At 43.6% G+C, this 25,891-nt stretch overlaps 1 protein-coding gene across 1 annotated transcript in view; it reads right to left on the minus strand.

The window, feature by feature from the left end:
- Positions 1–4,155: 4,155 nt before the first annotated feature.
- Positions 4,156–25,891, minus strand: part of LOC125004934 (thrombospondin type-1 domain-containing protein 4-like) — a 37,854-nt gene continuing 16,118 nt past the window's right edge. Inside the window, exons 8-18 of the mRNA XM_047579777.1 lie at positions 12,708–12,912; positions 10,649–10,824; positions 10,398–10,494; positions 9,474–9,656; positions 9,200–9,329; positions 8,540–8,744; positions 8,143–8,316; positions 7,482–7,655; positions 7,207–7,386; positions 5,795–5,939; positions 4,156–5,580 (exon numbers count right to left, since the gene is read on the minus strand). Coding sequence (XP_047435733.1) covers positions 5,438–5,580; positions 5,795–5,939; positions 7,207–7,386; positions 7,482–7,655; positions 8,143–8,316; positions 8,540–8,744; positions 9,200–9,329; positions 9,474–9,656; positions 10,398–10,494; positions 10,649–10,824; positions 12,708–12,912 — 1,812 coding nt within the window. The 3' untranslated portion in view covers positions 4,156–5,437. The remainder of the gene's footprint in view (positions 5,581–5,794; positions 5,940–7,206; positions 7,387–7,481; positions 7,656–8,142; positions 8,317–8,539; positions 8,745–9,199; positions 9,330–9,473; positions 9,657–10,397; positions 10,495–10,648; positions 10,825–12,707; positions 12,913–25,891) is intronic.

Here is a 25,891-nt window from a genome sequence, read left to right on the forward strand (position 1 = left end):
AGAAGTCTTAAATTCCGTTGTCCAGCCATCTCAAAGAAATGAAACTTGGCAACAAAGTCCAACTTGAACATATTTGACGAAGGAGTAAAGTTTTGACAAGACTTTCGACTCTGTACTGTTACTCATTCCTTGTCTCTCTCTTTTAGTTTGAAGTTGTCTCACCAAGACTGATATGGAGTTGGAAGTCCTGCTCTACACTAACAGGGTTTCCAGTGAAGCCCACAAAATGGTAAAAGCCTTTTCAGTTAGACAGACCATCTGTAGCAATGCTAAACTGTAAACTGGATGAAATACAAGATAACTAAAAATGACTGGAAAGAATTAGAAAATTCAAAGCATGAACAATGATTCTAGGTGTTAGGTTCCCTGATGCTACAAACACTTTAAATGCCACCGAGTCCTGATGCTGATTAAAATTACACTCTGACCTTTGCTCCTACTAGTTATTAAGCTGGTGTTTTTACTTCATGGATTATTATTATGTAGGAATTAGACTGATGTTTAGACAGCCGTGTGGCAGCGTCTAGACAGCAGCATTACACATGTCCTTTGCTGGGAAATGTACCGTTGCCCTGAAGGTCAAAACACAACAACATTTCACAAAACTCAACAACATTTCAGGGTAGGAACAACACTTCTTGTTTCTAATTGGACAGAACCAGTGCTAAAACACAAGTTGATGTGATTGGTTGTTTTGCTACCAGCCAAGAAATGAGGCTTAGAGAATTGGCTACGTGGAAGTGTAGACACAGTGATGTGCGCTACGAAAGCAAGACAACATGTGCTCGTGTCCACATTGTGGAAAGAAGTATGAGTCGTTGCCATGTCAGCTGCATAGTTCTGCAGCCGAACATTTGTCCATGTCCGTGCAGCTGATAATATGGCCCTTTTAGATAGACAGATTTTTTATTTATTTTTTTTGCTAACAGATAGCAGATGAAGGAGAAGTCCTCAGAAGCAGCAGCAGAACAGATAAAACAGGGAATCGATCCCTGGCCCTCTAGATGTCAGGTGGTACCAGTCGTCCATCGAGATGAATATATGAGCTCAGTCCTGACCTGTTTGTAGGCGTCCTCCTGCTCCACTGGTCTCTGTCCAGCAGATTCCAGCTGAGTTAAACCCACAAACAGGCAGGAACAGGAAGTGTCCCCACATTTAGGTGACCCCCTCCTCCACTGCTCTCTGACTAGCAGCAATCAGTGGAGGGGAAAGGGAGGGTCAGTGGGTAACCTCCCGCTTGAGCGCTGTGGTGGATTCGCCTCGGTCTAGGAAGATAAGATAAGATAAGATTCAATTACCCCTGTGGGGAAATTAGGGTGTTGCAGTATGAAATACAGAAAATAAGAGGTAAAAGAACAGAAACACCAAAAAGGTTTTTGCATAATATAATGTACAACAGTAAATATGTACAAAAACTATTTACCGATGATGATGTAGATGTTCAGCTTTAAAACACCAGTACTGTGGGGCTGGCTGTAGGGCTTTTGAAAATTCTGCCTATTGCCGCAAAGAACTTTTTGATGGCACCAGGTTCCTGGGACTTTTTCTTCAGTTGTTTTTTAAACAAAGACACAATGACGTTTTCAATCTGTGGATCCCCTGCAACCATACGGATCCACAGAGTTGCCTTGGAGCAGTGAAACGTTTTCCGGATGTCTTTGTAAATGGCCTTGTCAACGTTCTTCAACCTGTCCAGGTTAATGTGAAGACCTTCATACGGTGGCCCTGAAGGTCAAAACACAACGACATTTCAGAAAACACGACATTACAGAAACACAATGACATTACACAAAACACTGTAATCAGACTAAAGTGGCTTATCTAAGTAACTGAGTGTTACTATTTTTTCTCATTTTCCAGTTTTGTGAAATGTTACTATGTTTTCTGTAATGTCATTTTGTTTTGACCTTCAGGGCCACCGTACCTTTGCTCTCAACTTCATCCCAGATTTATGTGCAGAGCCGCTGGTGGATAGCCTATAGTTGATTAGTATTGTCAAGAAGTCGGAATAACAGTACCGGATAGGTAACAGGAATAAGAACATCTCCTCTATTTGCTGCTGGGAAATAGTATGTTAAAATAACTTTTGGGAAAAAGTTCCATTATTTCGTCATGAAGCTACTTTATTCAATGTGATAACCTGGATTAATTCAATCCACATAGACATTTTGAATAATATCTAATAGATTTATATTACACATTTAAGTAATTAAAGTGTGTAATAAAATTATAAAATTAGTAGAATGTTTTATACAGAGACAAAAAGTCAAGCGCAGTATTTTTAAGCAGTTACCCAGAATTCCAAGACAGGTGTTTAGACAGGTTCGTAAACATTTGGTTAGAAGTGATTGAATGAGCGTATGTTTGCACCCGTGGGCGCGCGTGTGTGTACACGCGTATGCGCGTGTGTGTTTACATGCGTGTGATTACACTCGTAGGCGCGTGTGTGTACTTATGCCAGTTTGAAACGTCCCGGTAGATTGGTACCAGCCTGCGACATACCTTACCCTTCCACACCCTAAGTCCTTGGAGTGCCTTTGCAACCACCCGTCTGCCCTCCACTCCCCTTTGGTGGACCTGTTACAAGACCAACGACCCACAGGGACCACATGTATTTAAGTAATAGTGTGTAAACTGGGTGTTAATATTAAACAGCTATATTGTTTAAGTCTCGATTGTAATCTATGAGTCAATTTTTTAGCTACAAGTATTAAGGGTCTCTCTGTATATTCAACGTCGTGTACATATCAATAAGCAAGTCAAGGTCGTCGATTAGTAACAAGGGATTTTTATCATGAGTTTTTGACTTGTAACTTGTTATTGCAACCTTACTTTGATTATAGAACCACATAATCTAATCCGCTTATCTCAACTGTCAACAACAGTAACTATAACAATAAAAAAATATTATTATATAATTTTACATATACTCTGATAATTATTATTAGTCTATATATGAATTCTGCATACGTTACGCAATGATGTTGCTCCTGTGATCATAATCTGCAGGGAGAACGGATACACTCAAAGCTGACACCATGCAAACTCTGTCTGTGCTCAAAGTGTAAAGTGGACCAATGTGCACTGCCTGGCTGACAGGGTTCATCTGGAGGAGCTTGTGAAGACCGGCATCTTGCATGGCATGCCCCACGGCCTGGGGACAGCTGCTGAGCATTGATGTGCTCGATGTGAGGCGAGAACTGCCCAGAACACTTCGATTGTGTAACCCACATCAAAACCAGTAGTCAGTAGATAGGGCTGTAAACAGTCTGCAGACTTTCCTGGAATATTAATGTGTCATCATCAATAATTCAGAGACTGTTAGTGCAAGAATGACAGGGAAACAAGACGAGGCCAAGCAGGGTAACAAGTTCAGGATGAGGACGGGAGAGAAGGGAAACTGAAATGCTGTTTGAACTCTGAACACAGATAGTTTCACACTGTGCTGGAGGATTTTATACATTTACCTGCTTTTGACAGATGGAGACAGGAAGCAGTTCAACCACATTAGCTCCTCTGGAACCAGCTGAGAGAGACGGTATGGGAAACACTTTGTGTACCAGGCCTCAGGCAGATCAGAAAACATCAGCCATATTAATGGAGAGTTTCACTTACAATAAGGCACATAATGAAATGTCATCTGTTGCTCTGCATAACTCCCCAAAGACCGTCCAAGTGATTTGAGTGATTTGACTTTGTCCAGTCCATCTTCTAAAAACCAACACTCCCACAACTTTGGAGTGGTCTTTTATTTTAAAGGTGCATTGTGTTGTAGCAGAAATAGAAAAGAGTGCATCATCTAAATTATCTGTATTCGACACAAGTGTAAATGCTTGTCTTTCAGTTTCCCGTTGACTGGATTTGTCGCTGTGTTTCACCGACGACTTACTTTCAAACATACTCTCATATTTAAATGTTCCTTCTTGAAATGAAACTTTCATTGAATGTTTGGATTTAATATAATTATCACAAGAAATGGCATATTATGAATCTGGTGTAATACCCTCTTCATCCTCTAGATGGATGACATGAACTAAATCTGTATCAGTTTCAGACTCAGGCTAGAACAAGCTTCTGTAAAGTGTGAACAATTAATAATTTTATTTATTGCAAAAAAAAAATCTCAAGAACACAAAAATCAATTGTTGGAACATGTTGAATTCTAAGATGAAGCAAATACAGATGTTTATTAGTTGAAATCATGTATTAAATATTCAAGAAGTCTGATACTTTAGAGTAAAAAATAAGAATAATGCCACCATGGCGGCACATCCCTAGCTGTTCTTTGTCGCTGAGTTTATAGCATAATGGAGCCATTTAGAACTTAAACATTGATATACAGTACTTAAGGTCGGAGGTAACTCAGAGGTAAGTTTATAGTGCTTGGAGGGAACTGATAAAAGATATATTACAACAGGAGCTGAACATTTAAGAGGTACTGTGTGTAGTTTTGTATGGAAACTGGCGACTGTGCTATACGGCAGAAAAGAACGGTTCATGAATCAAAAGTTTTGAAATACTGTAATTATTGATCTTAGCAATCAAAGTATGAATAATATTTTATGAGTAATTCAACATGTTTTTGATTATCGGGAATTGTACAATCGTGGAATGATCATATTCCACAGAAAAAAAATAAAATAAAATATATATGTACAGTTTGTTTTCAAAAAACACGTTACAGGTTTCTGGCCATCTGCTTGTACCATCCCGCGGGCCGTGGATCGCCTACATCCAGCTCTGAGGCTGTGATTGGCTTAGACGCAGTGAAGGGGCCACTGGTGGCCAATAAACCAGTGTCCTCCCTGTGGGGAGCCACAGAAATAAATAAAGTGGGAGTTTTTCTTTTTTCTTCAGTTGCGCTGGGGAACTGTCTAAAACCACCTTTATCATTCACTCTGTCATACATACATATATACATACATATAGGCTGCTTTTACACCTCATGGCTGCGTAGGAAGGAAAACATGATTTAAAACAAAGAGTCCAAATTCTGTGACTTTCTGTGAATCGTTGCCGTCAAAAGGAGATACCATTAGCTTTCTGGGGTAATATGGAATAATCCATCACTGTTGCATATCTTTGGTCGACCGTGGATATGAAGAAGTCGGAGTATCATGGCATAAATCTGTAGTGTAAAGAACCACACACTTCTGTTTAGAGTCCACATTACATGGTTTACAGGTTTTCTCCTCCTCATAAATAGTCCACAAGAGCCATTATAGGTAAAAAAGCAGGTGCAAACTGTTCCCGTTGGAGAAAAGAAATCACACCACACCAGAGCTCTGTTTGTCCGGTAACTGGAGTCTTTCCTGCCAACAGCAAATGAACAAACAAGTAGTTTCCTTCTTCGATTTCCTTCCTTGGAAAACAAGTGTCCATTCAAGGCGAGGTCCAGCCAGTCCATTCGTCCACAGTCGTCATGGAGCTGAAAGTGCTAGCTTCGCCCGCGATGCATCGAATGTTTGTGAGCCACCCGTAAGCATGAGGCGCAGCACGTCGTCTTGTAGTAATCGTACACGCAGAGGCGAGCTTGGACCACCACGTTGCAGTTGAAGTACTTGTCTCTGCAGTTCTCGTCTTAAAGAAGAAGAAAAGGTTGGTTTTATGTTGTTGTTCCAGCATATACAGTACGACACTTATTATTACACCAGCACAGCTAAGTGGAGACACACGCCAGTGGAGCCAAAGCATTGCAGAGTAAAAAAAACAGGACATTAAGGATGGTAAAATCATCAAGAACCATTCACGCAGGTCAGAGGGATTTCAAACAAGATGATAGAGGTTGACTGACCGATGTGAGGTATGCAGGGCTCTGGGCTGCAGTTCTCCTTATCTGCTGGTCTCAGTTGCTCGTCGCAGCCCTCGCTGGCCAACATGTCGTCGGACAGACAGCGAACTTCTCGCACACGGAAACCTCCCTCGCATGTTTTGGAACACTGGAAAGAGGCCAGAGATGCTTCAATGAAACTCTACGATCTGAACGCCTGAAGGCTTTTAAAACTATTTGTCCGTCAGCCTCTTACCAAGTGAGAAGCGATGCAACAAAACGGTGCCAGAGAAAATACTGTGTATGTTTATACATGTCATTGATGCAAATATCAAATCAGCCAACTGCATGGAAGCAATTCAGTGCATTCAGTCATGTAGACAAGATCGAGGTGATCTGTTCAAGTACAAACCGAGACAGAAGAGGCTCTGAGGTTTAAAAAGAGAAAATATCCAGAGAGTAGAAGTCAGAAGAGAATAGTTTGACTGGTTTGAGCTCAGGTAACCACTTGTTACTGTGACTTGTGTCACCTGTGTCTCATCTAAGAACAGGAAACTGAGGCCACAATTTGCAAGGACTCTACCAAATTGGACAATAGAAGACTGGAAAAATGTTTCCTCATCTGATGAGTCTCGGGTTCTGCTGCAGCGTTTAGATAGTAGAGTTAAACAGCATGAAAGCACGGGTCTATTTGTAGCCGAAGAATCTGCAGCTCCTGTGTGATGCTATGCTAACAGAAGCATAGCATCTGTCTGACCTGGTACTAGAAAAATACACCTAATGAATGCATCATCGTGAACTGGGTGTCTTTTTATGGAACATTATAAGGGCCACGCATGAGAAAAAAAAATTAGAGGAGGTAGATTTTTTTTTAATCATGCAATTTGAGAAAAAAGAAGAGAAAAAATTAAATATACACGGCGCTACCATATGCATACGGTACTGCCGGTTTAAAAGTGTACTTTCTGCTTTCGACATTTTTCTCTGAAAAAAATCTACCTCCTCTAATTTTTTTTTTCTAATGGGTGGCCTTAATACTCTTCCATATATTTGGCAACAAAATTAATTGGACATCACTAATGCTAAATCTCTAAAAACAGAAAAAAAATAAAATAAATAAACCCACAATAATATGTATAATAATATGTATATATGTTATCCTAGTATTTGTTGATACTAAGATAACAGTTCAATTTTCTGAGACAGTAGAGACTTAACTTGTATGCTGTTATGACAACTCCAAGGACTACTGGATGAAGAAGCTTAACTGTGATTGGTCCGTGTCTAGTTTACCTGATGAGACCCAGCTCCTAAGTCAGTGTTTATTAGCATCCTACAGAACACACTGTGATACTAAGAAAACACCTTTTTGGCCACTGGGAGCTTTCCAGTCGTCTATACTGTGACAGAGGAGAGGGTTTCGTGTCTTAACTCACAGCACTCCAGTCGGTGTGGTACCACTTTGCTCCACAGGCCTTCAGGTTGCAGCTCTGCTGGCCGAGAGGCCTCTCCAAGGACGAGCACTCGTACGGCGCCACGACACCGAATCCTTCATCTGACTTCATCAAACACACCACTGACCTCTGCTGGCTGCCTCTGCCACACTCTGCAGAGCACTGGGGCAAAAAAACAAAAACAAAAAAACACGTTTACTCTAATGTAAACTCAAAATCCCACATGTTAGACCACTCCAGCCTTGTGGGCTTCATACCTGGCTCCAAGGGCCCGTGAACCACTCAATGCGATTCTCACAGGGGCCGTTGTTGCAGACCTGAGAGTCGGCGGGCCGCTCGCTCCCACATCCCTCCAGAGGGAGACTGCTGATGTGGTTGGTGAGACAGAGAACCCCCCGAGTTCGTACGCCCATCCCGCACTCAGCAGAGCACTGGGGAGAGAAAACACACGTTACCATTCAAGATGTTCGACGGATAGGTGCTTTTATTTGACTACTTCTCACCAGCAGAGTTCCATTTAAGACTGAACTTTGAACAATCCATATCTGAGCCTGATTTTAAACTGCATTATTAAGTATTAGCAGTTGTGCTTTTGCTGCCACTTGCTTCCACTCTAAGTTGTATTGTTAATTCTGTAGAGTTGTCACAGTAAAACAATTAAACATCTGGATAATTAAACCTTCAAATCCACACTCCAGCACTTTTTTTTTTTACTAATTTAGTTTTTTCTGCTCTTTTCTATCAGCAATGGTTTTAAATCTTCTATCCGATCTTCACTGTTTTCTAGCTTCTCCCCTTAAAAGACCTATATATCATCAGGTTACCAGCTACATGTTTAATGCAGACTGTATACAATACTACCACTGTTATTAGAGATGAATGAAAGGTACTGTCTCTCCCTCTGACTCTGACACCTACCTTGTTGCCCCACTCGGTGTAGAACCAGCTCTTGGCACAGGCTCCCATGTCGCAGTTCTCCACATCGTTGGGCCGCAGATTCATGTTGCACTCCTCATCGGGAACAAAGTCGCCCACGTTGCTGACACAGCGCACCTCTCGTGACCTCTGACCCAACCCACATGGCACCGAGCACTATGGAGACGCAGGGTTAATGCAGCAACGCTTCAACGTGTGGCAAAACTAAATGGACCTTTCTTTTTTTCACCAACCTAAAACAAGTGTAAATACATTTAAATACAAAAAGAATATTAACGCAGTGTCAATACGACCGTCGGGGACGCACTGTAAACACATACAAAGCACCGTTCACCATCTGGTGAAACGATGCACACTGTGACCGAGCGCTGCCACTCACTGCGGTCCACTCGGAGCGGATCTGCCACTCGCTGCAGATCTTCAGCTGGCAGGTACTGGTGGTTTCTGGCCGCTCCAGGTGCTGACAGCGACTCGTTTGCACGTTGAGCGTGCGGTTGGCATAAACCTGGCGACACAGGACCTGCCGGTGCTGCTTTCCCAGGCCGCAGGTCTTGCTGCATTCTGACCACTCTCCGATGTCCCAGCTGCTCGAGGGAAAACAACAAGAGCGCGGCGTTTAGGAGTGTTTCCATGCATCGATGTAGGTTTTATTGGAACTTGTTCTTTTGTATAGTAGCCCCCCACAAGAATGGCATGTTGAGACAGTGATAAACAAAAAAACGTGTGGCTAGATATGCTGCAGATGCACAGTTTCTTTTAGACACTGAATTGCTGCTGCTTTCAAAATTGTTGGGGGTATGTGTTATTTGACAGAAGAAGTTATAATCAACTCTATCAGTTCAAAATATTGTTCATTTAGTGACCGCTTCAATGGCTGGATAATGATTTACTGAATGAATCAAATTTGCCTTTTTCAAGACAAAACATGCAGTCATCATTGCATAATACTAATCTTTATAATATTAAATCAGCTTTTGGGGATTTTGAATAGAAAGCCTTTTAATCAGAAGTGTGAGAACTGAAGCTGTGTGTGACTCACAAAGCCGGGCATGGCTGCAGGTTGCAGGCCTCTTCCTGTGGAGTGGGTCGACTGCTGCTGTCACACAGACTGTCTGACACCTGGACGTGGTTCAGCCGGTGGACACAGTGAAAGACGGGATATCTGAAACCTGACAGGCGGGTATTAGTTTCAGGAACGAACTCCTGAAACAATCTGCAAATATTTTAAAAGGTTTCACAAAATTATCTGAAATTTTAATTATGACTTTTGCTACAACCAAACAAAAACAAATATGGACGCTGTATTGTCTAACCTTTTCCACATGAAGCGCTGCACTCTGTAGCACCGGACAGCTTCCAGTTGTACTCTCTCTCACGTCTGGGTACCTGGTTGTCAGGGAGACGAGGAGGAAACCTTCCGCCTCCTGCTGAATTAAAGTTTTCCTGCTCTGTGTTGCTGTGCTGGTCGTATCCATCCTGTCTGTTCACATCGTTCCCTAAGGCACACAAATACCCTGATAGTTAGATGCCTGAAGATGAATAAATGATTGTTTGAACAGTTGGATGTACGACCGCAACCAGTGCTCAATTTTATTACTGTATTCATTCATCTGACAATTGTGTGCTCCATTGTTTATTTGTCTGTATTGTGAAACTGGGGGACACACGCCCCCCTGTGGAAGCACAAAGCCACTGCAGATGGGGTGTAGATGAGCAGGGGAGAAATATGGAGTGAAACTAGATTCAATGAATGTCATGTAGGGAAACTTGGAGTGAATATAAAAATGAGCAAAGAGGTGGAGGGTGAATGGAACAGAGATTATGCATTGATTAATTATGCACATGCCATTATTTAAAACTAAAAACCGAGTTTTTGGCCCAGGTGTAAACGTGTTTATTTCTGTGAAAAGGCTGGAACACTTTAATAACAGGTCCGTGAAGACTGATACGTTTTGCAGAGCGAGTCTGAAGTGGACATTTTTGAGGAACTTCCACTTCCACCACAAACTAAACGAGCTCTCGCTGGTGCTAACACGCCGAGCTTCATTTCACTAAAAGTCAACGTGGATTCTTTTGCATTAGTTGCTTTCCTTATTATTGTCAGTGGCTGTTAAAATCTGTGGCCCTGAACTGTTTTGGCTGCTGAAGAAAAAAAAAATAGTTCTAGAAAAGGTTTGAGCAATCAGACAGAGCTGAGTTATTAAACCGTGGGGAGGGAGAAAATGGGTTCAGTTTACCCTCTGGTCTGTGGTTTGGTTGCTGAGGGCCAGTCGGTTTCTCAGAGGGGAGAATGTATTCATAGTGAACACCAGGATTTGGCTGCTGGAAGATCATCTGAGAGAAAGGAGACGAGAAGACTCAGTCTGCAATAATAAAATACAATTATTCCCTTTCCCCTTTAAAAAATGTGATATGGGGTTTGAAAGGTCAAACTTTTAGGAACGAACAAAAGAAGAGGCTCGTTACCACAAGCATCTCCGTTACTCACATAAACGTCGAGGGCTTCGTTGGTCGGCCCTTCAGCAAGAAAAGATTCCCCAGCTGTGCTACTGATTTCGTTGGGTCTGCGGTAGGTGAACATGGTCCCCCCACCTTCGTACTTCCCCGGTCGGTCAATAGCCCAGTTTCCATTAATGATGGACCGCCCCGATCGGCTTCGCAGAGCTGCAAGAGGCAGAGAAAACAACCTCGCCATCACCACTCGCAGCCCTGAGCGCAGACAAGAAGGGAAACAAAGCAGCAGCCTCCTCCGCGTAATTACTGTTCATGTATTAAAACCTTAATGAGATCTGTAGTTTAAAAAAAAAAAACAGCTGCGAAGCACTCACCAAAATAAAAGCATTTATGGGTAACTAAATAAACACACTCACGTGCACATTAAACGCACAATGACTTTTACAAACGTGACGATCTGTTTGTGCTGGCAAATCTTTCATGTAAATCCCGTAACAAAATCTCCCAAGATGTTTTCCACTGACTTGGTGGATTAAATACAAGAGGCCATTAGAAGAGCATTAGAGGTGTAACATTAGACAGGCTTGTAAAAGAGTGTTTGGACAACTAAAAGCACTATTAGAGATGCACAGCGTAGAACAGAGGCCCATTGAGGGAAAATTAGGGACGCGCTGAGGACACAGTCTGCGACTCCCGCTAGATTCCTGCCCTTCTCCCTTATACTTGTGCTCATTTGAAAACATTTCTGAATTGTTGCTGCCTGGAATTTTGTTACACCTCCAACAGACACCTCCTGTTTGTTTTATCCCCCGGGACGCTTTGAGGTTCACGGCACGAAAAAGTTCCCGATTCTCTTTGAGAGAGTGAAAGTTGCAGCGAAAAGTGTGGCTGTACACAAGTCTGTCCGTTCAAATTAAAGTGAGCAGAGCGTACTTGGCAGGGCGCAGCTGGGATTTGAGAAGCAGTCACTGAATCAATCCTCTGAGTGTGTTCCTGGTTCTTTTTTTTTCTTCTTTTTTTTTAAACAGATCGGTGGAATTCCTCACCTTAATTGAAAAGGATGGTGAGTATTGTAGGGTGAGATCCCCTAATGAAAGCTTGTTTATGCACTTTTCTCAAAGGGAGCGCCCGTTGTGGGGGGGTGGGGTGGAGTCGGATGGTTCTGGGCCGTTCCCCCTGTTCCTCCGAACCTACCACTGAGTTGGGAAACGGCTCTCATTAAACAATGTCTGACATTCCAACGGCGGCTCCTGAAAACAACCCTCCACCGCGTCCCACCGCTGCACCTCCATAAAGACACCAATTATCTGTGCGCTGCGTTTCGGCTGAAGAGCTCCACTGGCTGCGTCGTAGCGCTGCCTGGTGACACAGGCTGGAGAAACCCTGATGGAACAGCACCCCCCCCCCCCCCACCACCGTCGTCGAGATGCTTTTTAATCACAGAAACGTAATTCATTTTGCAGGCAGCTGCTGCCTGCACAGCTGGATCTAGCAGATTTGTCAGATGTCACATGACATTCGTCATTTAATTATTTCTTTTATGTTCGCTCATGGGATTTCGCCTTTTTTTTTTTTTCCACTGGTGTGACACATTTAATCTATAGCATAACTCTGACATGTGATGGATGGAGACTCCGGTTTCTGTTCTGCGTTGGAATCAAAGCGGAGCTCTGGAGGAGGCTTAAACTAAAGAAAGCAGGATGGAAACTACAGCACTCTGTATGCTCAGAGATAAATGAGCTATTACAGAAGAAATGAAATATTACTGCAAAATATGCATTTACATTAAGTATCTGGCAAATATTCAAGTATAACTTAAGCAACAAATAAACATCCACGTTCTCAAGTAATATTGTTGTACATACTGCTAAGAAACTCTGTAATGGCCCTACCCATGTGTTAAAGTTATATGGTGTTAATATGTTAAGGCTACATGTTGCACTATTAGTTAACAGTAGCAAGAATAAACACTGGAACTCGGTCTTGGTTAAGTAGCACTGAGGATCACTGCACTACTTAGCTAAGGTTTCCCTCCATTGTGAATCACACGGGGTGTTATCGAGTGTGTTATTTATTTATTTACTTTTACACACCTAAGTAATTTCTGCTCTTCAGCATCTCTGTGACGTTGATCTTGGTGGCTCCCTCCGGGATCTCCACGATCTTGTGGTAGCCGATCTTGGACAGGCTGTGTTTGAAGACCCCCGAGACCAGCCTGCAGGTTGTGTTGTCGCCTCCACACACGCCGCACTTGTCCATCACCTTTCCTGACCCGAGATACTCATCACAGCCAGGACTCTGTGAGACAGAGAGGAGAGCGATGAAGAAGGAGTGAAGGGTGGAGTGGCTCTACGCGCGTAAAAAGAGACATAGAGGGCTTCGGATTTGAGTGTGTTGCTGTACTTCAAGAGACCTAAGGCGAGTTTATTTAATTCATATATTCGGGTCTCGACTCCAGCCGGCCGTCAGGTTTGAACCTTTTTTGCTGTGGGGCACCTTTGCTCACACCAGCTCACCGTACCACCCCCTAAGCCAAGCTGCACCTGCTACCATGAATTACAAGAGCAGAAATAGTCATTCGCAGGGCTCTCGTTACTTTCCAGAAGGCATCTTTTTGACGAGGCTGCCTTTGAACCGATTCCAGGATTTCCTCGCCATTTCTCTAGGGTGTGAGTTTTCTGTGTTGCATCGGCGGTAATAAATTACAGGCAACCTGGACACAGTAAAAATAGAACAGTTCACATCAGCAGTCCATAAATTCACTCAAACCCACAGTAAAAGCAGCTCCATGTGCAAACAGGTGGCCCAGAAGCCAAAACCGGTGGCAGAGAAGAGCTACCCTACACTGGCGACTGGACATCAGCCAATCTCCAAGCCTCCGGGTTGGTTTGCGGCTCTCACCTGCTGATCGCCGCTGACGTTTTCATCATGTGTTGCACAACATATTTTTCTGGAGCTGGTGCTGGATATAAAAAGATAACTCACTCAACGAAGCATCCCAAGATTCACGGCGCGCTCACGAGGTGCCAGACTTAACTCTCGAGACAAACGACATGATCAAGTTTACAGGAAACGTGTGCTAAGTCACAAAAAATCTGGTCATCTGTATGGATTTTGCAGAACTAGAGTAGCCATAAATCAGCCGCAGACCAGTGGAGGGGCAGGCAGCAAGAAGAGCATAAACAGGCGGAGAAAGGTATAGGAAGGGGATGAAAACAGGGAGAAAGGAAAAGAGGGTGCGCTAAGACAGTTGGGGTGAACTCGTGAGGAAGGAGTTTACTCTGCTCTGTGCCAAAACACCACCAGGGCCAAAACTAACATGAAGTGCCCTCTTCCACACAGGAAATAAGAGACGGGAGGGGGGGGGAGCAAACTAACAGCGCTGAAACAAATGAAACTCTTCTGCGGTCATCGCGGAGTCATGTTGCAGTGCGGCATGGAGCGGGGTGAAGCCCCGATCAAAATCCCTAAACACAACACAATAACATTCAGAGGAGCACTGCTGCGTCTCGTGATCTCGCTTTCCAGAACCGGCGAATATAAAGGAATGCATAACACACGGCAAAACACATCCCTGGACATTTTAACTGGCTACAGTACAACTCGTCTTGCGTGGAAAACAAATAAAAACGCAGTCGAAGTAGATCTGGCTGATGACACGACTGCAAATGAACGAGTATCTCCTCCGTATCTCCGTTTTAACCGTAAATCAATTCGACTTAAAACAACAGAATTATAGCAAGTGGGAAGCCCGAAAAAGGATAAAACATTCCTCTCGTAAAACAGACGCTGACACGGTGAGAGGTCATCTGTGGCCATTCGGGTGGGAAAATGAAACGGGACATGTTAATGTAGGATTTGGAGAGCAGGCGGTGTCATTTATTGACCCAAAATCTGAATTCTCAATGAATTATCTTTCCACTGTGGACGTAAAATATGCAGAATTTTCAGATTTTCTGGGAAAAGACAGCAAGGCAGGAAGCATTAAAAAGTTAACCGAACTAGGAGGAGAAGCTTCTCAGACATGCAATCGTATTCTGCACAATGCACTAAGATCGCAGGCCCGTCTCTGCCTAATCCCGCAAATTGTCGTATCTTCCTTCCAGGCTGTCTCTGACAAACGTGACCCCGACTGTGAGCCAGTCAAAATGAGGTGTTGCTGGTGTCAGGACACATGAGCGCAGCTACAACTCAGAGAGAACCTTTCTAGCTCTTCCCGCCGCAGCAATCTCAGCGCGGCTGATGAATAAGGAGGCAGCTCTGGAGACTTGGCTCCACTCGGAGACCACATCAACACTTTTTTCACCTTCTCTCCGTGGGTGGCTCGTGCCATCTGGTACGGGAAACGACCCCGTTTCTTCGGCGGAGCTATAACGGGATTTTTAAAATGTCGCCGAAGCCCACCTTCATCTGGAAATGGTTGCATGTGTCGGGGCAGCGGAGCGGGCTCCCAGTCAACTCGCGAACACTAGAGACAACATCATCCTAAAGTAAATCCTGATGGTATTTCCTCACTCAGTGAAGCTTGGTTGAACTCATCTAACTCTTAACGGTTTTGCCAAAGGCCCTTGTCAGTAGAGATTTCTTCTACTCGCACAAAAACACATTTGGTATTAAATGCAGACGACTTGAGAGGTGAGGTTTAGTCTCATTAAACTGAAGTTTGTCCTCGGGGTCCTTCAGTTCAACGATGGAAACGCGTCCAATTCTTACTAGTTTAATCTTGACCATGACAGTCTGGAACCCCGCTGCTCATTGTTAGCGAGTAAACTGTGCGCTGTAGGCTGCAGCTCAAAATGTTAATGTCGTCTTGGATGCTAAGATTAATTCTAAAAACTAATTTGCAAGGTCATGTGAATCTGTGGACCTTAAAAACAGACCAAATGAACTTCAAGTCTTACTTTGCTTAACCTCGTGAACCCACGGCTTTCCTTCACTTCCTCGAAGCAGCACGGCCGCTCCATCTTTCCAGGCTATTTATTTGGCTACAGTTTTAAATGAAAACAGAATTTAAAAACAGTATTTGCGTCCTGTGAAGCGGTGCTATTATCACTCCATAAAGTTTCCGTGGTCATCAAACACAGGGGGGGGGGCACGAAAGCATTTAATTGGAGTCTCGTTTCAACCAACAAGCTGCTAATGGAAACATTTGTCTCTTTATCTGCTAGACGCTCCACTATGTCCACCAGACGGCTGCCAACTTTGCTTTTTCTATCATCTGGCACGGGGCGGGTAATGCACGGTGGATTTACTAGAGATGTTTTTGTTAATAACAGCTGCCTGGAAATAAGTTTGATGAGATGTGACAGTAAACCAAAGCAGTAAAGTTTAGGTCCAGGAAATGAAAACAAGCTGAGAGAGTAAGTAGTGGATGGACCCAAAAGGAACTGCGCAGTCACGCTGTGGAAACTACTGGAAAAATATTGATTAGTAGAGTGAACTTTTCAACGCAATAAACATATAAGAAATATGTATATCCAACCAAAAATAACATAATAATATAAGTCATGTTATAATGATTTGCACTGACTGTTCATCAGTCTGTTCACTGCAATTGCTGAACGTTTCCAGAGGAAGCAAAGGAGTGTTTAAAGCATTAAAAGGAAAGAGTGGCAAATATTTGACGTGCATCATTTCTTAGCGCTAAACATGCGCGACGTCGAGACAAAGAGTTGCCAGGGGAATGCATTTCTCCCCAGCAGCTCTGGTTTAATGTTACAGTTGCCTTGCAATAATAAAGCTTTAATCCACGTAGGAGGCCTTGGTTTGCAGCTCAGCGCTCGGAACGCAAATATGAACAAAAAGTTAATGGTCATCGTGCCTAAATTAACAGCAGTGGCAGACACGGCCCACATGCTTTTAACTCCCCTCAACTGTAGTAAATCATGTTGGAGATGTGGTTTGTGCTGCAACTCCTCAAGGCTGAAGATTGTTTGAATTTGTCTAAGTGCGGTCGCTGTTGCTTTTAGGGCAGCGCAATCTATTGTCTGGATTTGCAAGGCGACGTTATTTGTGTGTTTGCTGAGTGCGAGGCGGGGTACTGGGTTTTGAGTGATCACGGCTCTTTGTCACACAGGCATTCGTCTCAGTCAAGGAACTTGATTTCTTGACTTAATTAGTTCTGTGATGTAGATCATACTTTTAGTTAGATGATAATTCACCCTGTTTTACTCATAAGATCTGGTCGGGCTCACGTTTCATTAGTGCGCCTTAAGTAAAGACTCAGACCTGAGTCATGGGAGGAGACACATGGTGCATTTAAAAACGGCAAATCAAGACAGTTTAGGAGGCAAAGGCACCAGTTTCTGCACGTGTGCGCTGTCCACTAGCGTTTAATAGAATAATCTGCCACCGACAGACGGATCAGGTCCCGAGCTGTCGGACTGATTTGCAGCAGCAGATGCTTACAGCCAGATTACCAGTTCACGCTACAGCCACAGCATCTGCAGCATCTAGATGTGGGCAGCTGCTCCGGACCACATACAGATAAGGCTCACAACGACAGAAACACGAACATCACCAAATTCACTACAGCTCCCTCATCCTCTGGGATTCACCTCACCGTCTGATGTTTAACTGGACAGATGAAACTACCGATTAAAACGTACAAATACAAGGTTTTTAATGATCAAATACTAACTTCAATCATACTGTTTACATTGAAATCACTTTCTCCAGAACCCCAAGTCTGAAACCACAAAGCACCGAGGCACCGCTGGTAAGGAAAAACTTCTCATATGGGGGGGGGGCTATCAGCTTGAGGCCTGCCGAGCAGAGACAAAAGAAAAAAAAGAGAGAAGACAACAGAGAAGCAGAAGTAATCAGAGGAATTCATACATGCATCTGGAGTATGTGATACTGGGTGATCCATGGGAGATTGATATTGGACAAAAAGGATGGAGCGAGCCAGCTTTCAAGTCTTGCGAAGCACTGAGGCGTCGCTTGGATATTCCTCTAGTTGCAGTAGTTCGGGGTTTTAAATGACAACTCTCCGACCCGACTGTCTCACCCCGAATAACTCAGAGGGCCACACGCTGCCGGGCCAAACGCTGCGCAGAAACAATGAAATGGAGAAGGTTATGAATAAAAGGATGTTTTCTTAGTCTGGAGATGGTGCAGTGGCCGAGCGCCTCCCTCTCACCCCCCAAGTCTTAATCCACACAAATCCACGTTGGATTCCCACCAGAAACCTTCTAACCTGAGTCTTGGCCGTTTCCCTCTCAGCTTTCCTACTGACCGCGAAAAGAAAAAAAAAGGAAAAACAGAACTGAGACACGGACTGCTGCCTCCTCCTCCTCCTCCCCCTTCTCCAGAACACGGTTGCATTATAATCAGTTCTACCACAGCAACGGCACTCCTGTAAATACAGTAAGCAAATATGTTCCATTATAGTAATGATGGGTTTTATCTCACGTTAACAGACAGCGTGTTTCTGACCAGACAGCTTCTTGTGGTAAAAAATACTGCATTGTCATCTGCTGTGAAAAGTAGCGTATCACAAGATATATTTATGGGCAAAGAAAGGAGGCTGTTTGGTGCACAAACTGGGGATTTCTTCAGTTCTTCACACGTAGAACGGCTGTTCTTTAGGGAGATGCCACTGAAGTTATCATGACTTGGTCAGCTGTGACCCTAAAGCTCATCTGGAAATGCAATGTAGCTCCAACTTGTCTTCCAGGCTGAGAACGCAGAGGCAGCATCGTCCCAACGACAAAGAATTTACGGTGGAAGTAACCTCAGGACGTGATGCTGTATCTGGCAATGACATTATTGAGATGCTACACAGACGAAAACCAAAAAAAAAAAAAAAAAAAGGTCATGATTGAATAATGATTTAAGAGTAGGTTTAGACTAGGTTTAAATAAGATAATGTCATAATAAAGCCCCTCGCCTCGCTGTAATAAGTGCAGGTTGTGGTTGCCACGGCTACCAGCATCTGCCTCCCACATGCTGAGACACTGTGTAACTGGTTTTAATGAGCGGGGCCAGGCGACACTGCTCTTACTTCAGTCAGCACTTCAAACACATCTGTATCTGTGGGAGCTCTGCCACCGAGTTCACATGTGACAGTCTTAGTGAGCAGACTGAGACGCTGCCTGTCCCCTGGTTTACTGTCCTCCCTGTACAAAACACACACTTTACATACAGTGTCTGAGCTTATATAAAAAAAAAAAAAAGGTTTGGATTTGGATTTGATGTGACTGAGGTTTGGGTTGTCACGTATAAGAAAGGCACTGACACCTCCCCAGCCCCCTTTTCTGAACAGCGATCGCTTCACGTGTCACAGCTCAAACTGACGTGAGGATCTTTTTAAGTCGTTGTAAAAACCAAACCAGCAAAACCGGAGTGAAAAAAAAAGTATGTAACGGGTTAAACAATGAGTTTATGGACTTAATCGGAAGCTGTAATCTTTGGCTTACTTATTTAACAACAGGGCACTACTTCCAAGAGGCATTAACGAAGTCATTTACAGAGCAACGGGCTGCATTAAACAAAGCTCCGCTCATTAATACCTCATAAACTGTGAAGCTATTTTCCCTTCACATGACAGCTGTTCCTGGATGCTGTCAGAGTTTAGTAGTTCTGTCTTTTTTTTTGTTTTTTTTTTGAGAGTGGGGTGAACAGAGTTTGAGAGAGTAACATATAAGGCAACATGTAACCTCGTTGTACTGACTCAATAAATAAAGTCTTCCACATATAGAAATGATCAAATTGCGGCAATGGCGGCATTCCCGGGACACGTTATTAGGTGTAAGGACGACACGCACCAGTCAGCCTCACAAGAGGTTAAGTGAATATTTGAAATTTACCGTCACACATCTAATATCATATGAAAAGAATGATGCACATGTAACTCTTTAAAGCGGGACGCTCCAAGAAGAATCAAACATTGTTACATTCATACAAGCGTAGAAGATGTGACTTTGTCAACAGTTCAAACTCACAGATTTATTCAATTTGTTCCTTTCCCTCAGATTTCACTTCTGGCTCCGGTATAATCGTAACACTAGAAGACTAGAGTCGTCTTTTATAACCACAAATACAAACCCAAGCTCTGGTGTTTTGGATAGAATTCACTCAGCTTTCCTCTCTCCACAACACAGCATTTCTCGAAATCAATAGCAACATGTGTCAAACCAAAGCTGGAACACAGACAAGCTGGGATTATTTACAGCAACAAAGGAGGTGGCAGTTGAGGTTGAACAATATCGGTGTTTGGGCTTTTTTCAAACAGGCTAATAAGACAGCTACCAAATGTTATTTTAGCGGCGCAGCTCAGCTTAAATGAGTGTATCTAGACGATAGGACACAAGCATCTGCAGCTTTATAAGTGGTGAAGACGTAGACGTAGGCAAGAGTGACAAGACCTTTGATCCCAACAGTAAAAAGAGGCCTCGTCCACACCACAAAGTGCCCTCACAGCTCGGGGCAAAGGGCACAGTGTCTTCAGCGAAGGCTCCCGTGCTTGTAAAACACTCAGAAATAGCATTGAGCGCACTGAATATACGGCTAATAAAACGCATAAGGTTTCTCCTGACATCACCGCTCTGATTTGGATGGACTGTTTTGGGAACAGAATGACAGAGTCTGCTGGGTCTCAGCGCTGAGAGGCAACAGGTTTGATTTCTACTGGGAACAGTGTTGCTGTGAATACTGTTAACCCTGGACTCCACAGCCTCTCTCTCTCATTTAATACAATGAATGACATGTTTATGAAATCTGCTTAAAATACATATTTTTACTTGTAAATAACAGATTTTTTTGCTCTAACATGGTAGCAGATATCACACTGTATATTTTTCTTAACAGGTATCTGTAAAGCATAGGTCTGTGACCCCTACTGGGGCCGCGGAGGCACTGCAAGGGGGTCACAAAATCTTTGGTTGATTAAACATTTTTATGTATTTTTTTTTTTATTTTCCCCCACAAATTAATTTCTTTTTCAATGCACATTAACATATTTTAGTGACTGAATAAGGGATAGCTTAATATTAAATGCAAAGTGATAATAATACTGTATATTTATAAATAGCACTAGGCCGAGTTTAATATGGAACACGTTAGGTCTCTACTTAATCTCTCCATCAGTTTGGGGGTACTTGGCCTGAAAAACGTTGAAGACCCCCAAAGTTAAGGACTTTTTTTTAGCAGAAAAGATAACAAAACATGTACCTGACTTTGCTTTAGTTACAGAGGATCAAAAAAGTGAAAATGCAGATAAAAACAGATGTAATGCACTCAGACCTATCCAGCCGTCTTTAGACTTAGGTCGTGGTCACATTTATTTCCCCAAAGATACACTCTTATTCAGTGTGATCTTTTAATATCCAACCTGCATTTTGTGTTCTGACAGGTGGCAGTGTTTACGTATCCACGTGGGTTAAAGTTTTAAAACCAGCGCAGACATCCTCATCAAGACCTTGACACTTCACAACATTAAAAACCTCAAGCGCCTCACCGCAGCCTCATAAACACAGCTGATCTAAAACTAACTGAGCTGACCTACAAGCAGCGACAGGCTAATTCAGGATTACAGTCCTTCCCCAACAGAGTTCCAGGGTCTTTATAGTCCCAGGACGGACTTGACTCACAGAGTCTTCCACTAGGACAGAAATCTAATCCCACTGGCAGCCAGCGAATGTGCTGTGGAAAAATAAACAGCTCAGAGAGCGAGCAGAGCCACAGTGAAAACAGCCATACTGTAAATACTTCCACTCAGTAGAATGACCACATGATCGCAGGGCTGCACCGACGAGTCCAAGTTATGGAGAGGCGATGCCCAGTCCTGCTCACAGGCTTACGTATCTTACTTGCATCTGCATCCATGGATGTGAATGTTTCAGTCAGACAAGCTTTACCCATCAGGTTCAACAAATAAGATACGATTTCTCATGGTGACAAGCATGCAGCAGCATATCAAAAAACTTCCCAAACCTCACTGTAAAGTCAGTCCAAGACAGAAACTAGCACCGGTTTCCGAAAGCAGCATTTCAAACTCTTGCAGCCAGAGCCTTCAATGCATCAATGGGAATCCCCACTGTGTCCCAGGTTCCTCCAGGACCCAGCGGAGGTGAAGCTGCTCCTACCTGTGACCGCGGCTTCCCCTGCACACGCATGTGGAGGCAGGCGAGCAGCAGAAGAGCCGGTCCTGCCAGCATTCTCTCATGTGGGCACGGAAATGTTTTTCACTCAGGCGTCCACACGAGTCCAGCGGCTGTGACCGTCAGCCCTCGTCCTCGCTTCTGTTGCTCTGAGAATGCCAAAAAAGAACCCTCTCCACTACTCCACAGATCTCTATGAGCTCCCCTTGTAAACTGAGCTGGGGGAGGTGCAGCTGGGGGAGGCTGGGGGGGCGGTGGGGCGATGAGGGATTTTTTTTTTTTTTTTAGAGGAGGGAGAGTGAGAGGTAAAAAATGAATTGAGGGGAGAAAGGAGGGAGGGAAAGCAGGCAGGGAGTAGAGTGTGGCAGCTACTACTGACAGTAAATTGGACGTCGGAGAGGAAGTTTTGGAGAATGTTTTCAATGAGACAAAAAAAAGGGGGGGGAGAAAGGAAATTCTTGAGGAGCTGAAACAAATGTAAAAGGAAAAGCACTACGGTTTAAAATGCATGGAACTAACCGGCGAGCGAGGTTGCTATATTTTAGAGATGCCGACACATATGAATGACAGAATGATTTGTTTAAGCTAACGATCACCTCGATGATCGCTCCTGAAGCCAAGTGAAAATACACACTTTTTTGAGAAATCTCTGTCTGCAAAGAACAACTAAGGCAAAAAAAAAAAAAACATAACATTAATTTTTCCTCTCAGGGGGCAAGCCGCATAACGCTCCAGCCAAAGGGCTCATCATGTGGCTTTCCTCTTGAACCACCATTGTTTCCACAACATTAAATCCTAATTCACCAGGACATGCTGACACAAAGAGTACACTCTTCATCCTCATATCTGACAGTTGGTTTTCTCATAATGCAATAGAGCACATCAGGGACGTGGTATCTGGACCTGTTCCTGCACAGATAGCTCTAAATGTTCACGTCAGGAATAAGGAAAAGATAATTGAAAACCTTTCTGTTTTCAAGGGGCACGCGGAGACCACGACAGTCTACTGCACACTCTAGAGGAGCTAGAGCTACAGATATTATACAAGAAATATCAAGAGATACTTTTCTGTGAACAAATTCTGTTCAACATCCACGGTGCTCAGATGATGTGTACGACTGCATCACTGTTACTATTCCCACCAAACACCAGATGTCATTTCAACAATGGATTTTGGGCTAAATCTTGTCGATCTGTCATAGCTTTGATTTAGCCCAGAAATAGTCGCTGAACATTGGGTTGTGTTTAGCCTGTCCGATTTTGTCCAAATTTAGTCCAAAAAATTGGGTTGTGACTTTTTGAAGACGTCTTTTCAATGACATGAAAGTGACGGCTTTACATCTTTCACTTTTCAACCAAATTTAGACGTTGTTTCGACGCACATGAGTGACGTCTTTTGAATGTCTTTTCAGCTGGGTGGGTTCTGTCCATCACCACGTAAATCCTGCCCAAATTATTTGATTGGTCTGGAAGATGTTCGCTGGACCATAGTCAGTGACTCCAGAACAGCCGAACAAACATTTTGTTGGCTGGGGGGCATCGGGCTAGCTTCCAGGTTAGCATTACTCATTAATATTCAAACACCAGTACGATTTGATTACAAGAGTTTCCAATTCACTTTAATTTGACTCCATATTTTGCAATAAATCGACGATCATACAGATACAGATCATAACACATAAAACAAACCATATTTACCTCCAGTATACACATGAAAGGGAAATAGGACGCTGTACAGTTCATTAGAAGGACGGATAGATATACAGAAAAGCCACAAGGCTCATGTTAGATAAATTGACTCCCTTTATCTGGTGTAAGTTTTTAACACCAGTTCACAATTCACATGTTGCCAGTGAAAATATTAGCAACTGTGGAGCCTGGGACTTCAGATTTATGTGTGCATTCACATGTTTTAAGTGAACTGAACCGACTGCCAAATATCCGCTTGGTAATGATGATGGCACTGCTCATAATAAATCACACCCTTCCACCTCTTCCTAATATCCTGTAAAACTGTTTCACAGATCAAGCAGAGGCACTGAGTGCGAGGAGGAGCAGGGGGAAATCTCCACACCTGCAACTGGCTTGGCTTTGGCTGGGTCAGTGTCAGCGAGCCCGCTCACACACACCGAGGCACCACGGAGCGGCGTGTACAGTATAAACAGCGTGTAGCTAAGCGACAGCAATTTCTCCAGTTCGAACACAGCTGCAGACGTGTAGGAGAAGCCGGGCCCTTTTCAGCAGCCCATCCGTCACGACGAATATACAAACATCGTCTCCTTCTCCCCTGATGTGCCTCTGATCTGAACAGATCTCATTACGGAGGGATAGCACCCAGAGGTCGGGCGGGGCCAGACAGACTCTCCAGTACGCCCCGGTGTCTTTGTCTCCCTCTTCAAGAGGTCAGTCCTAAAGCAACCTTGGCTCCAGGCGCCTGATTTCCTCCAGTCTCCGGCCCACACACGCCAGAGTCGTGCTCTCCAGCAGGTGGGCTCAACACTGCTGTACATTGTCAGGGACTGGCTGACACGTGCTCGTACAAAATGAGTGGCGCTCGGCTTCTGTTCTTACCCCGTCATGTCACAGGCCTTTCTTGGCGCTCGCCGTTCGGTGTTGGATGTTTAAATCCAAAGCTCATTAGCAGAACCATTAGCACAAACATTTTAACAAGTGTAGCCCGTGGCAGAGGGAAACACTCCACCTGGCAGCTGTAACGCCTCCTGACATCTACATTACAGCGTGCCTCATATATTTTAACACTGACAGGTTAAGAAAAGTGGATGAAAGAAGCGGTGCTTTAACATCTAAGCAGCCATATACAAAAATCTGTAAGAAAGATCTCAAAACCCACCTCTTCCAAGCAGCCTGCCGTCCTGTGAACTTGATCGGTAAGAGTTAAGTGAAGGCAGAAAGTAGGAAGAAGAGGAAACACATGATTTTTTGTGCATCTGGGATACATATTAGTCAGCAAGGCCAGACATGTAAGTCCCATGATTGTTCCCTTCAAGCAATGTGTTTGACTGTAGCAGGCAGGAGCTGTGTGGAGGAGGGCGGGTTAATGAATAAAGCAGGTCGAGAGGGGATTCGGGTTGGGAGGGGAAAGGTGTGGCTGCGGGAAGCCGATGCTTCTATTTGTCTATAACCTGTCATTGATAGACTCTGCAGAGGAAGACATAAAACAGCATCTCCTACTCTCCTACTGTCTCCTACCATGTGCCATCCCGAGCCAAGTACACAGGTACAGCATGGCGGGTTTCACCGGACCGATCACTCCGGCAGCTGCCTGTCCATCTGTGTTGTTCACCCAATCACTGTAGCTTCATATACTTCATCTACTCTCAGGACAAAAGGTCGGAGGTAGGACCTGAATTGAGATGTGTCTCCTGGTGGTTTATTTCTAATGGTGCCGTATCTCTATGGGAAAACCAAATTGCATAAAAAAAATACAAAATATATATACAATATCAGGAAGCCGCTATATGAGAATCTGAGATTAACCACAATGTTTAGTACTGCACTTCAACAACGTCGGTGGATTTGCCTTGGACACATGAGAAAAGTTAAAACAGAAGCGAATTCAGTTTGATTAAGTCTTTATTACACCCCGTCTGCCTACATCTTTCAGACTCCGCGGGGACTTTAAAATATTCACCCCGTAGCCACCGAAGACATTATACAAATGTTTTCACAGGCTGAGCAGTTCTGTAATGAATGAGCGATTTCCACGTCTAACCTGAGACATATCAGTGGGGACAGAAGAAAGCTTATACATCTGTATTTCTGCTCACAGCCACCGAAAAAAGAAAACCCACCCTGTAAAAGTCTGTGGGGTGAAAGTTGAATGGATGTTTATTAGAAGTGTCATTTTGATTGGCATTTTATAAATGTTTAGACTTGTACAACTTTGTTTTACCGTTTTATGAATATTTACAAATCCACCGGGGCTGAGATATCATTTTCTCAGCAAAGGGGCTTTTTGTGAAGCCTGAAAAACTGTGAATGACTGACAAGATTAGGAATAAATAGACTTTATTTTTTTTTGTGTTTAATGGCTTTATACACCTGCTGTTAATAAAGCTGTTAGACACCATCAGATAAGAGTCTAATTTACAACGGGGGGTGACCCTGAGTGGCAGGGAACTGCTGACACACCCTCCTTTGTCACACATTTGCAC

The sequence above is a fragment of the Mugil cephalus genome, chromosome 3, assembly GCF_022458985.1.
Source record: "Mugil cephalus isolate CIBA_MC_2020 chromosome 3, CIBA_Mcephalus_1.1, whole genome shotgun sequence".
NCBI lineage: Eukaryota > Metazoa > Chordata > Actinopteri > Mugiliformes > Mugilidae > Mugil > Mugil cephalus.